General features: G+C 32.8%; 1 protein-coding gene across 1 annotated transcript in view; it reads left to right on the top strand.

Moving 5' to 3' along the window:
- LOC138309817 (von Willebrand factor A domain-containing protein 5A-like) overlaps positions 1-13,269 on the top strand; it is an 83,401-nt gene that overhangs the window by 57,636 nt on the left and 12,496 nt on the right. The window contains exon 17 of the mRNA XM_069251044.1: positions 6,356-6,430. Within this exon, the coding sequence (XP_069107145.1) occupies positions 6,356-6,430 (75 nt within the window). The remainder of the gene's footprint in view (positions 1-6,355; positions 6,431-13,269) is intronic.

The following is a 13,269-nucleotide window of genomic DNA, read 5'->3' as shown; positions in this document are numbered from 1 at the left end:
AAGAACTGAAAATGTTTTTATTTAATATTTTATAGAACGATTAAAATATACAAATTCCGCACACTAAAATTATTCGTATAAGAATCCAGTTTTTTACTTAAATTGTACAGTAAAACAGATTGAAAAATATTCTTCAAATAACCAAAAATACATACAATATTTACTTCTAACTCAACTTAAATAATATACTATTATGAGTAGTAAGAAAGGGGAGAAAACCACTTTCTGCATGAATGTCGTCAAACGTGGTGATGGTCCTCGGTACACGCGGTCATTTGGTTGGTCGTGGACAACAGACAAGAAGAAACTTGGTGGACCGGAGGTAAGACTAGTACAAAGACATGATGCTTCGAAAATACTTGAGTATTTTTCCGCGATGTATGCCTCGTAATACTTGTCAGATTACCGTATGTACGAAGTATGGTCTCGTCAGTGAGGTACAGTAATTTTATTGGAAATGTGTCTTATTGTATCTACCTAAAGGAGAGTAAACCAGAGAAAATGTCCGTTGTCACCATCGGTTGCTAATGTCACTGTAAACTGGTACCAGATATTCTTAGATGGCTCTTTATAATCTAGTTCTATTAAAATAGTTTGAACAATTTTAATAAAATGAATGTCCAAGTATTGCCGAAGTAGTTCGCCGAAGTAATGTGAAACATAGTGTGTGTGGACATATTATCTGCGCATGTAAGCATAGCCTAGGCAAACGCATCTCTCACATTGGGATTCGGTAGAATTCTGTCTTATGAAAAAATCCACGCGGAGACCCCAAATATAAATTGATATTTACTCTTGTTTCCCAGAGTCAAACAATCGCATAAATACAAGTCCTAATAAGGCCAGAACAACATATGGTCTATTCTTTAAGATTACGGGTGTTATAATCAAGTGAACCGAGGAATATAACTTGGTTACATGTCTCATTAAATGTGATTTCCTGTGCACACCCCAAAGTTTACAAAGAAATTATCATTTGTCTCACCATTCGTCATTTTTATTCATACATCATTTGTACCATTTTATTATTAAACAATAACTATAATAACCGTTAGAAGTGCTTATATCAATACTGATAGGAAGCGTACTGGCCTATGCGGAAAAGTGTACCAGCTTGAATCATTGGAATTTATATTGCTGAAAACAATATCAAACATGTACTAGAAGAAAAACCATATACCAGCCGCAACAAAAATTCAGCAATGGAATCTTCCAAAAAACCTCTAGACAAACAAGCACGCGCGAAACACCATTATCAAAAGAAAATGTTGATAAAAAAACAAGTCCAACAGTTGTCCAAACAACAGAAAACTTGTAGACGTAAATTACCAATTTCTCTAACAAAATATCTGCCAATCAAATAAAGGAAACCCGAAGCAGTTCTGCAAATATGTACAGTGTTAAAACCATAAACAAAACAAAACAAAAAACAAGCTGATAGAGATTTTGGAGATCCAAATGGCTTAATATGTAGTGTGTACAAGTCAGAGAAAAAGGCTGAACTGTTCAACCGAATAATTTATGTAGTGTATTTACTCTTGAATCAGATACAGCATCTAGCTCCATCTTAAATGAAAGACCCGTAAGACATCCCACAGGAAACATAAACATCACAAAATAAAAAATCAAGTCAGTCGGTGGGCGATTTCTTAGTTATTTATAAAAATTCTTCTGCAAGCCCAGATGTATATGCTATCCCAAATCACTGATCATTTAAACATCCCAATGAAATTCTAAAACCTTTCGAAGATATCTTTTACCAAATTTCCATTATTGTAGAAAAATAACCACATGAACTGGAAAAATACCTTGTTAACAACCTATTCACAAAAACGGAATAAAAAACAAGAAAAAAACCAGAAAAAAAAAATAATGTTCGAAAAGTATCACTATCCCGTTCCTTACAAGCTATTACAGCGAATTATCTAAATAACGAAATTGACAACACATATGAAACTAAATGAATTTTTTTAAATTCAACTTCCCAACATGAATTTACAAAACCTGGTACGTTCGTGTGGACACACAACTTTAGTGAAGCTTATTGACTATGTCACGACTCAAAATCTGGAGCGAAAGGAAGAAACGTTGACGTCATTTACCTCGAGTTAAGTAAAGCAGATGAGACCGAGTAACCACATGAGGTCCGATTTACTAATTCAAGATGGGAAAAATGTTACAAAAGGAAAAAATTCAAAAACTCCAAAAAACACCGGATTCTGAAGTCGGGTAGCATATCGATTAAAATACATAGGAGATTGGATCGTCGGACTTTTTAGATATTAACCATGCATTTTATGGATGCAAATCCCCTTACAGAATATAGTTCTATGGGGCGCGATTCCTAATATTTAACACTCACACACTACTCAATATCCACTATTGTACGCAAGAAAATCGTCATTTGAAAGTGACTTAATATATTTCAAAACAAAAGTCGGTCAACAGTGGAAGTTGTACTCAATTTAACATGCGAATGAAAGACTATGTCACGTATACAGAAAATTATTCAATCCGCGACACCTAAAAAAGTTACAATATTTTAGTGTAAAATACAATCATGACAAAGAAAGTAAATTTCCAAGATAATCGTAATTCAATCAATCAGATATTTTTCAGATGTATATTACGTTTTGCAAAGGTTTTTATAACATAGCGTATCTAACATAAAGTATCCTGGTACTCCGGCCACATGTGTGAACTCGGTGAACCGATACTGTGCAGCGAGGCGAAGCCTGACCCACGCTTACACACTGGTGTAGTTTGCCGAAGCTTTTGTCAAAAACACCGGTGTTCTTTGTTAGTAGCTCAATGCTTAGAGATTATCGTCTGACTTGGACGATAATTTACATCCTCTGGGAGCCATGGGAGGTGATCGGAGTAGAATTGATCAATTTCACTATCTGTCAGAATGGATAATTCCTAATTTGTGTGTAGACTACGTAACTGCCCAGAGAGCAAACAACTAAATGATTTCAAATAGTACCACAGTGTTAAAGTTTACTGTGGTTTTAAACGCATAATACTGTAATTATTGAAAACAAAGGAAATTAGTTTAGCTGTTGTGTTCAGATAAATTATATAAAGTCAGGTTCTCATAATAACCACTAAATATGAAAAAAAAAGTATCATACCAGAATATCAAACTCCACATGTAGCTTGTAATTGAAATCTAGGCTGCATTTTGCACTAAAAAAATCCGAAATTCTAATGCTTTTACCTATTCATTATCAAAGTTGATATTTTGAACCTAAATCTCAATATAGAATTTCCAATTTCGAATATCATGGTTAATCCTAGGAAATTACCTGTCACCTGAAAATTTTTATTTACTTTTGAAATTCATAATTAGCCAGCCAATCAGCGGCCAAGGTTAAAAATTCTATCAATGGGCATCTAATCTTGTTACACAGGGGCCATTTCGAAGGTTGCTCTTTTTATTTAGTTGGTTGATCACATATAGCAGAAAAATTAAAATTCCAATACACCTACTCTAAAGTGTACGGCTGTATGTTTTGTAATATGACTTTAATTGGAAGTTTTTTTGTCCATGAAATACAGGGTTCACCTTCGGACAGTCACCCGCGGAATAATTCTGAAAACATGAAATATTGAACTTACAAACGTGTTGATTAATTGCAAATTATTAATTACAAATATGAAATAATTAGATTAAATTCTTTATTAATTATTGGTTAATGTAAAATCTTTCTGAAAAAATTTTAAAAATAGAAAAGTTAAGAATGGAGATAATTTTTACATTTGCGTTTAATTATAGAAAATGTCAAGATTTTGGAAGATAAAAAATCCAGATATAAAACCTTTTAATATTTTAAATTTACCAAGAAAACATGGTTCTAGAGCCTTTCTGTTTAAAATAAACAAATTAAACAAAGATCAAACCTGTAATGAGCACAAAAGATGCATGTCTTTGTCCGTGACTGGAATCTGTGCAACCAACATATATTTCCGGAAAAATCTTGAATGACCCTGAAACAAATAATATGTTTCATTAACAGAAAAAAATATTCACAAAATGGTATTTTTATCAGCTCCTTTATTACAAACATAAAAAATGACTTTTAATAAACTTATTAGCCCTAACATTACAATTAATCAGTTCAATTAGTTAAAATTGGCTATTTACCTGAGATGAACATCACCCCCAACCCCCCCCCCCCACTCCCATCTATGTATTAATCCTGGCAGGTATAAATACCACACCCAAAACATTTGACATTATGTTAATACAATGTAATTGTCTCCCCTTAATGTTACCAATTTCAATATGGATGATATAAGAATGTTTTATACCTTTGGTCAAAATGGCTTTCGATGTATGTAATATGGCAGAGACGAGACTGACACCCCCCCTCTTAAAAGATGACCGCTAATTCCTGGTTCACACTAAAACCGGAACATGCATACAGTTCCGTGAACTAAATAATGTTACATGAAAACTGAGAAGACCATGCACCGCGCACCCATGTGATCTGTACAAATCTCATGTTGTAACGCATCATGTCAACATGAATTTAAGCGTTCTAATTTACGAATGAATATTACGTTATATATACCAATTAATTAATTTAATTTGGATATAACTGCATGCATAATATTGCACATGAACACGTATATGTTCTAAAACTTGTATCGAAATTTACCTTTGTATCTTTGTAACTCGGCTCTCATGATGAATCTTATACTTCCGGTTGCGTTCGCTATAATAGTAACCAACTAAATGATTGGGATACTAGTTTTCCACAGATTTAAACTTTGTTATAAGTGATGTACTGGATACTAGTTATCATTGATGTATGGATACTAGTTATCATATGAAAAAAAAGTATGGATACTTTGCTTACTAAAGTTTCTCACTGATGTATGGATACTAGTTAATTTAAAAGTGTTGGAATAAATAGTCAATCATGATGTATGGATATACTAGTTAAATCACTTTTGTCATGTAAAAATACTAGAAATTCATGCTGTTGGATACTTTATTATCAAAAATGATATGTATGGATACTAGTTATCATTGATGTATGGATACTAGTTATCATTGATGTATGGATACTAGATATCATTGATGTATGGATACTAGGCTATCATTACCTGTATGGAACTAGTTTATCATTTATTGATGTATTTATATAATTATCCGATTATGGATACTAGTTATCATTGATGTATGGATACTAGTTATCATTGATGTATGGATACTAGTTATCATTGATGTATGGATACTAGTTACATTGATGTATGGATACTAGTTATCATTGATGTATGGATACTAGTTTCATTGATGTTGAGGCTACCAACAGTTTTGATGTATGGATACTAGTTATCATTGATGTATGATACTTTATCATTATTGTTGTATGATTTATGGATACTATTATATGGATATTATTATCATTGATGTATGGATACTAGTTATCATTGATGTATGGATACTAGTTATCATTGATGTATGGATACACATTGATGTATGGATACTAGTTATCATTGATGTATGGATACTAGTTATCATTGATGTATGGATACTAGTTTCATTGATGTATGGATACTAGTTATCATTGATGTATGGATACTAGTTATCATTGATGTATGGATATTAGTTATCATTGATGTATGGATACTGGTTATCATTGATGTATGGATATTATTTATCATTGCTACATAGATATTATCTATCATTGATGTATGGATACTGGTTATCATTGCGGTATGAATACTTGTTATCATTGAGGAACACGTATAGTCAATCCATTTCACAAATCATTTTTAAAAAATTGAAAATGAAGAAAACGCTCTAAAGGAGGAATTTTAACGGTTGCTAGTTTTAAAACCAAATCTAGAGATGAAATCATATTTTGTTATCAAGTAACCGGACATCTCACCCAAAAATGAAATACAAAGACAAGTAAGTCAAACTACGGAATCAAAACGCCTTTGGTCATCATCCAACTGTTCAAGAATGAAAGGAAAAAGCGTTCTGACTCCAGCGTACTTATCTGAGCAAAACTATTCAACAACACCGACATAATCATGTGTTCTTTTGTACACGAGAAATGAATAAAGTTTTATAATGACTGACATGATTATTCTTAAATCCATACGCATTTCTGAACTCATCATCTTTTTCTATAACCTTAAATCCATACGCATCCTTATTTCCTATACGCATTTCTGAACTCATCATCTTTTTCTATAGGCCTTAAAATGTTGATATAATCTATATTGTTTTACTAGTTTATATATCTATGTTTAGTTTAATGTATAGTTGTTAAAAAATATTTTCGGATTTGAAATTTTGCTATTTACTCTTTGGATGTATATTTTCGCTTTGTAGCTTTTAGACAGGCCGCCATCTCGGATTTTGATGATGACGATGATTCTACTGAAGTTTACGACGAGTTTGAATCAGGTATTTCGTTTATAATAATATTTCATACTCCAAAAAAATCATCTTTGTGTTGTTTACTTTATAACCTGGAATAATGTTTTATATAAATACTTTTGTGTCCCAAAGAAATAGGCTCAGTGTTAAAATCGATGACTAAATGTTCTCAATTGCCTCTGGTAACTTATTAAAAATGAATCTGTGCAGCAGACTCTTACAAATGTATTTGTGTAACAAAATAGGTGATAATTAGTTTAGGAAACTGTAAGGTATTCTATTTAATATGTAGGTATAATAGAAGTACATTTGGGAAAATACAAACAACAATATATTGAAAGGTATAGACTAGACTGGCTACCATTCTGTATAATATTGATAATTCATTGTGCCGTGTATACTTATGTTCGCAGGGTTACCGTAATATGCTACACATGTGTGCGGAATCCATTATGTACATTTGCGCATAATTTGTTTTATATATACATTTATATATGAAATAATTGAACAATAATTACCAGCCTTTTGTAATCAAAATATAGATTTCATTATACGGATATTACTAATGTTCACAAGGTTACCGTAATATGCTTTTTTATCATGTATGTGTGCCGTACCATATCGTGCTATTTGCGCATATATTTTGTAATAATTTTACAACTTTATGTAATGCAAACACTAATAGTACCATATATAACGCTGCTCGCTATCCAAAGCTTTTTACGGGAATTTCTTACATGAAATTTATGTAAATGGCTTTAATATGGTAGTATTATTGATGCAGATAGACGTGGGGGTGATGCAGGGCTTAGATATTTGCTTGTCTACGGCTTTAGCTGATTCAATCAGATGCAATACACGTTCAAAGTGTTAAAAGAATAACTATCCCATTTTCTAAAGTTGCATGTATAGATGTATCTATTCAGACATATATATGTGTATGTGTGAAATTTATACCAAATCTACTGGGTACTGGGAAGATTACAATTGTAATTGGCGCTTAGGACACAATATCGGTCTGTACGGATATATTAATTATAACTGTTCAAACCAAATTTGCCAAAACCAAATAATATAAATGAGCTACCGCGTTAAAAAGAAAGATAGTGTATTATCTCCTTACTATTAGATAATTTACAAATCATGTTCCAATCTACAAATACACTTGTTTCTTTGTGTGAACAATGCCTTCGCATTTATGTATGTCTGCGCTTATTTGCTATTATTTGTTATATTATTAATACCATCGAGTGTGTACATCTTTTTTGCATTTAAATGCATATGGTAATTAATTAAGGCCAAAATTTACATGTGTATATATATGCAATTATTCCAAAATGTACACCAATATTTACAAAAATATCTGCTGCTAAATCAATTTTATAATTCAATGTGCCCATTAATGCACTAGTGAAAAACTTCATGCATTTATGTACTCGTAGCGCAGGTGTTTGACGCCAGGAATGTTGGTCCCAATACATTGAACCCGCATACATGTACGTAGAGTCATTGCTGTATATACATACGTACGGCACTTTCGCACGCATACTTGCGTATTTTTCAGCACTGAATTGTACATGAAACCGTACCGTATGTGCTATCATGCACGAGCGTGTATTAGTGATAAAGCATATGAGCCCTTATCCATATCCACACAACTATGTATATTACAAGACCAGCAGTCGCCGTGTGTGTGCATAGAATATCTGTATATAAAAATGTACGTATGATTGGTGTCCACAGGAAAACGTTTGTGTTTTGTGTAAATGTGTACGACATATTGTATCTTCTGATAGCCGAAATCCATTCTATCTGCATAATAATTTCAATTGTGTGATTGTTATTTACACATAAAGTACGCATTTATTTTTAAGGTTTTGTTCATGTTTTTGGTTTACATCAATATGCGCTATATACACAACAATATATATACATTCATAATGCATATAATACGGATAAAACGTACACCTTGACTTGTTTACATGTGTACACTGTTGATTACCTACTATCTACTGTAATAAAGTCTGGTCTAATTATACGACAAATTCAATATTAATCAAAATTCAGTAATAATTACCCACACTCTACAATCCATTGCATAACCTTTTTGATATTTTCCAAAGCTATTTCTCGTGCTGTTTTCCTTTCCCTATTCTGCTCCTTTTCTTCTTTTATTTAGTGTCTCCTTCTCCCATCCCCCTTTGCTCTGCTTAACCTGTCTTGTGCTCATTTTGTCAAACACTACAATGTACCGAGTCGCTTTTACCTACCCTATGGAAGTTCCTCTCGCATATATATTGTGATTATTTTTTTCCCATCCACCATGATGGGTACTGATATTGATTCGTGGAGGGGGCTTTCCATAGGTTCTTTTTATTCAAAAAATGTGCAAGATTCTGTGCTAGATCCTATTATTTTATAAAACGAAAATGGCATCTTTCCTCTTGATACTTTCAACGAATATCAAATACACTATACCCTTGACTTTGTATACTGTCGATCCTCGTCAAGTGGCGACCATAATCACTAATAGCACAGTTCCCTATTCTGGCTCCGTTTACTTTTGGTCCGGAGACATCCAATCCAAAAACCCTGGTCAGGATAACAAAAACACATCTACTGTTCCTCTCTCTTAAACTTAATGCAAATTATATCGTTACGAAGTCAACACGCAAATAATATTAAATTTATGTGAAATCAATATCTATACGATGTTAGATATCCTCTATCCTCTGTCATTACAGATAAGTCATTTTAAGGAATGTTCAATACCACAAACGAAGAGATTATTCAAATATATGGTTTTTGTGACGATGCCTTTATTTCGCATAATGATAGAATTATGTTTGGCGGTGGCGTTATTACTGTATTTTTCAACACTCTATTATAGCTAAGCGAAGATATGACCCTCGAATTTGCAAACGACGAAATTATATGGGCACAAGAACATACAAATACAAACACAATAATATATTGTTGCAAATCTTGTACAAATCCCCAAATATAACAAGATATCACAATGGTATCTGGCAACGCCTGGAAACACACTCATACTAAGATAATGCATTTGACGATCATCTAAACAATGTAATATTATTGGGGGATCTTCAATGTAGTAGTAACTTTTTTAAACCTAAACACGAGGGGAACTATATAACATACTTACATTTTTTTAATCTCTTACCAAATATTATACAGGTGAACCCAACCCAGAACGGTTGCAAACTCATCTAGTTTGATTGGATCCTATTATAGTAAGTGGATTAACTAATCACTACAATCCTTTCTGATACGTAATTGAAGATGTTGACAACCTCAATAAGCTGACCATAAAGCAGTTTTTGCCAATAATTGATGTGCAAAGAGATATTTTGGAAAAATCAGTTATAAACGTAAAAGTATGGATTTCATGATCAAAGCAGATATCGATCAGCTAAAACAGCCAGCTAAAAAAAACCAAAACCATTAATAAGTGTTCCATGGCAAGAACAGTTTGACTCATGTAGTGATGTAAAATTGACAATGTGTAACTTCTTAACCCGAACTGCTAGTATAGGATGAGAATTAGGATGTCTATGGATATATGTATAACCTTCTAAATTAGTGCAAAAGAATACGCAAACAACGACACGAGACCATAGGTTTAAACAACAACATTAGAAAACAAATACGTATACGAGAACAACTTAAAACACATACAATGATAAAACACACAAAACACTGACTAATCTCAACATAATCGAAATAACAAGAAAGCAGCACGGAAACAAAGTTAATAATATGATCAAATGTGCCAAGGAAAATATTTTTTACGCAAAACGTAGAATAAACCTTATTGACAGATCCCAATTCTGACCGAAAAAAACTATTTACATGGAAAATTACTTAAACTCTTACTTAATAGGGAAAATAATCACCGGATATATCTCCCTACTATAATTTGTGAACATTCATAGTATTGTACTTCTGGACGTCACAACTCAAAAAATGCAACGTTTTAACCGATTTACTTTACATCCATTTCGACATTAGCATGGACCAAGGCAAAACTCCTACCCTACATTTAATAACAAAACTCGCCTCCTCACTAATCAACCGTTTTAGTTTACTAACACCCGATGGAAGTGAGAAAGATATTTTAAGCATTTTTAAGTATAATTAAAGCAAACCGGTCCTGTCAGGAATATAGCCATCGTATATTGAAATTGTTTTTGAACGAGATTGCCCTTACCTTTATCTTTCCGATCTTATGCATCCCTTTCACTAACCTGTTACCTATCCGAAGTTTGGGAAAATAGCTAATGGTCCTATTACCATGAATTTCAAGGGGTGGTGAATATAACACATAGGAATACTAATTACGGGTACAAATTTCATTACTAAGTTGTATTGGATATTTCTCTGTGTGCGTTTTAGCTATACCAACCATATTTACAAATTTTTTTCAACCAAAATTTATTTTATTTACAAGTTATACTATCAGGATTTTCTACCAAAACACTATTGCCACCAAATCCGTTTAATAGAAATTATATCATTCCATTGTTGGCTGTCGTTATGAAAATCATTGATACACTTAGCTTTTGTTTTCTGCCGATTTTTCAATACGCCCTTTGATAGTGTTTGGCATATAAGGACCTCTTTTACCAAACATTCAACATTATGGAATAAATGGATAACTTACTTACTTGGTATATGCTATTAATTTTTTGTCTTGTATAAATGAGTATGTTTTTATAAAAACTTCCACACCAACACCCACACCCCCATCCCCCCCCCCCAACCCGTTCTGTGAAAAATACAAATGCCTGGTGTACCCACATGGGGTTCGTGTCCCTAGGGTTCCTATATTTTTTTCATATTATTAATTAATGATATTTCAAAAACGAACTAATTTTCACTTTGTCAGTCTCTTTGCAGTCGATACACCTCGTTATCATATTCTTCCAAAAACATTTTGGACGATGTTACACAGTGGTTGGTAAATAACTGATTTTATAAAACTCTAAAAATTTTGGTCTCAAATGACTGGCTTATGTCCTTCAACCGCAAAAAAAAGACGGAATTTATATTCTGTAGCTCATTTCAAATTACTCCCTTACCAAGGGCCACTCTTTTTTTACATTCTTCAAGACAGTTATAAGAAATCACACAACAAAACAGGAACACTTAGTGGTTAATTTTATTTAGCGATTCTAACATGGTCTGAACACATAGATGAAACATTATTAAGAAATGTTTCGAATATATATAGCAACACTTCTCGTTAAATTGAAATTACTACTAAGTCCAGCAAAAAAATTAGGGAAAAAAAATGTATCTAAACATATATAAGACCTTATTTTAGAGTAATGATGTGAAGTTTGGGATAATTGTGGTGTCACAAAATTCTAATAATCTTTGAAAATTTACAAACTTGAATGGGCCGCCGCGTATTATTACACGACTACCAAATTTATACCAAAACAGAGTTTTATTTATAAAGAAATTGGATCTGGCTTCCATCTATACTAAACGGTGATGAAGATAAGAACCAAATTATAACACAGACCTTATTGTTATAATATTAAAAACACAACCATAAGCTCCCTCATAATCTTATGTAATATCATTACACCAGAAAAAAAATACGGTACTTTGTCCTGATCAAACTTTATGCTACTTAAGAAATTTCCAGGACGTGGAGGAGGGCAACATCCGGTTTATAGACTCAAACCGCACATTTTAAACTCCCATTTCTTCTCCACTTAAATACTTCATCTCTTTTTGGACTAATTTTGATATATCGTCATTAGGGAAATTCTTCCAACTTTTAAATACACTTCTCAAATCTAAAATTTAAGTAAAATCTTACCTTCCCTGTAAAACCTGATTCGTGTTTTTCTAAAATTTCTGGGTTACTAGGACGGCATAATATTCTCCACTGTTAGATTAAGAAACTAGGAGGCAACGTACTCTTTAATTATTTACGATATTTTCAGCTCCATTCTTTTGCCTTGCAGCACTACGTTGTTGGACGTGAGTGTGGATTCACGTGCCGCAGGATCTCATTTTCACTTTATTCCACTTACTATGCCCAAAACACTACATCTTTATACGAAGGACCATTACTTTAAACCGATCTTCAATGGTACACACGTTGAGGGGTGGTGACATCACATTAGGATACATTAACTAAGAGGAGGATGCATGATTTAGACAAATGCATGCTAATACCTGTATAATTGCAAAAGCCGTCTATAATTTATATTGATAGTTACTGCAGGTTTTGACTTTATGAGGCATCCTACCCCATTCCCTATATCTACGGAGTATCTTGAGTAAAACATACATTTCCAATGTATATACATATGTCTTACAATATTAAATTAGTTTGTTTTCTGCTGCGCTGGTGTAGTTGAAAGATATACAATTAAAGGAATGGCTTCGGAGTGGATTTCAGTTGCAATGTTTTTCTATGGACTGTGATTTAATGGGACAAACGCTTTAAGGAAAGTAACCGATCGGTGTTTCCCAGCCAGTTCAGATTACTATGTATACAAATTATCCATTTTTACGCGAGAATTAAATTAATGAAATAACTATTTCCTCTCTCCTATTACTCCTCTTCTTTCACTTTTTCCTTCATTCTTTAATTAGAAAATTTAGATTATATCAATATATGTATCGTGTTCATGGCTGTCCATAATGTAATATTCTATATTATGTTATTGGGGAGGAGGACGGTATTAGTTGGCATATCACTTGTGTCGAATCCCTGTTGTCTAATTCTATGTCTCAAGATGAATTATGCCACAGGCAAAATATATCTTGATAACCAAAATTCACTAAAAATTTGGACTTGATTATTCCTTTGTCTCTCTTCA

This window comes from Argopecten irradians, chromosome 15 (assembly GCF_041381155.1).
Source record: "Argopecten irradians isolate NY chromosome 15, Ai_NY, whole genome shotgun sequence".
NCBI lineage: Eukaryota > Metazoa > Mollusca > Bivalvia > Pectinida > Pectinidae > Argopecten > Argopecten irradians.
Note: the sequence above shows the minus strand (reverse complement) of the source record. Positions and strands in the feature narration are given on the sequence as shown.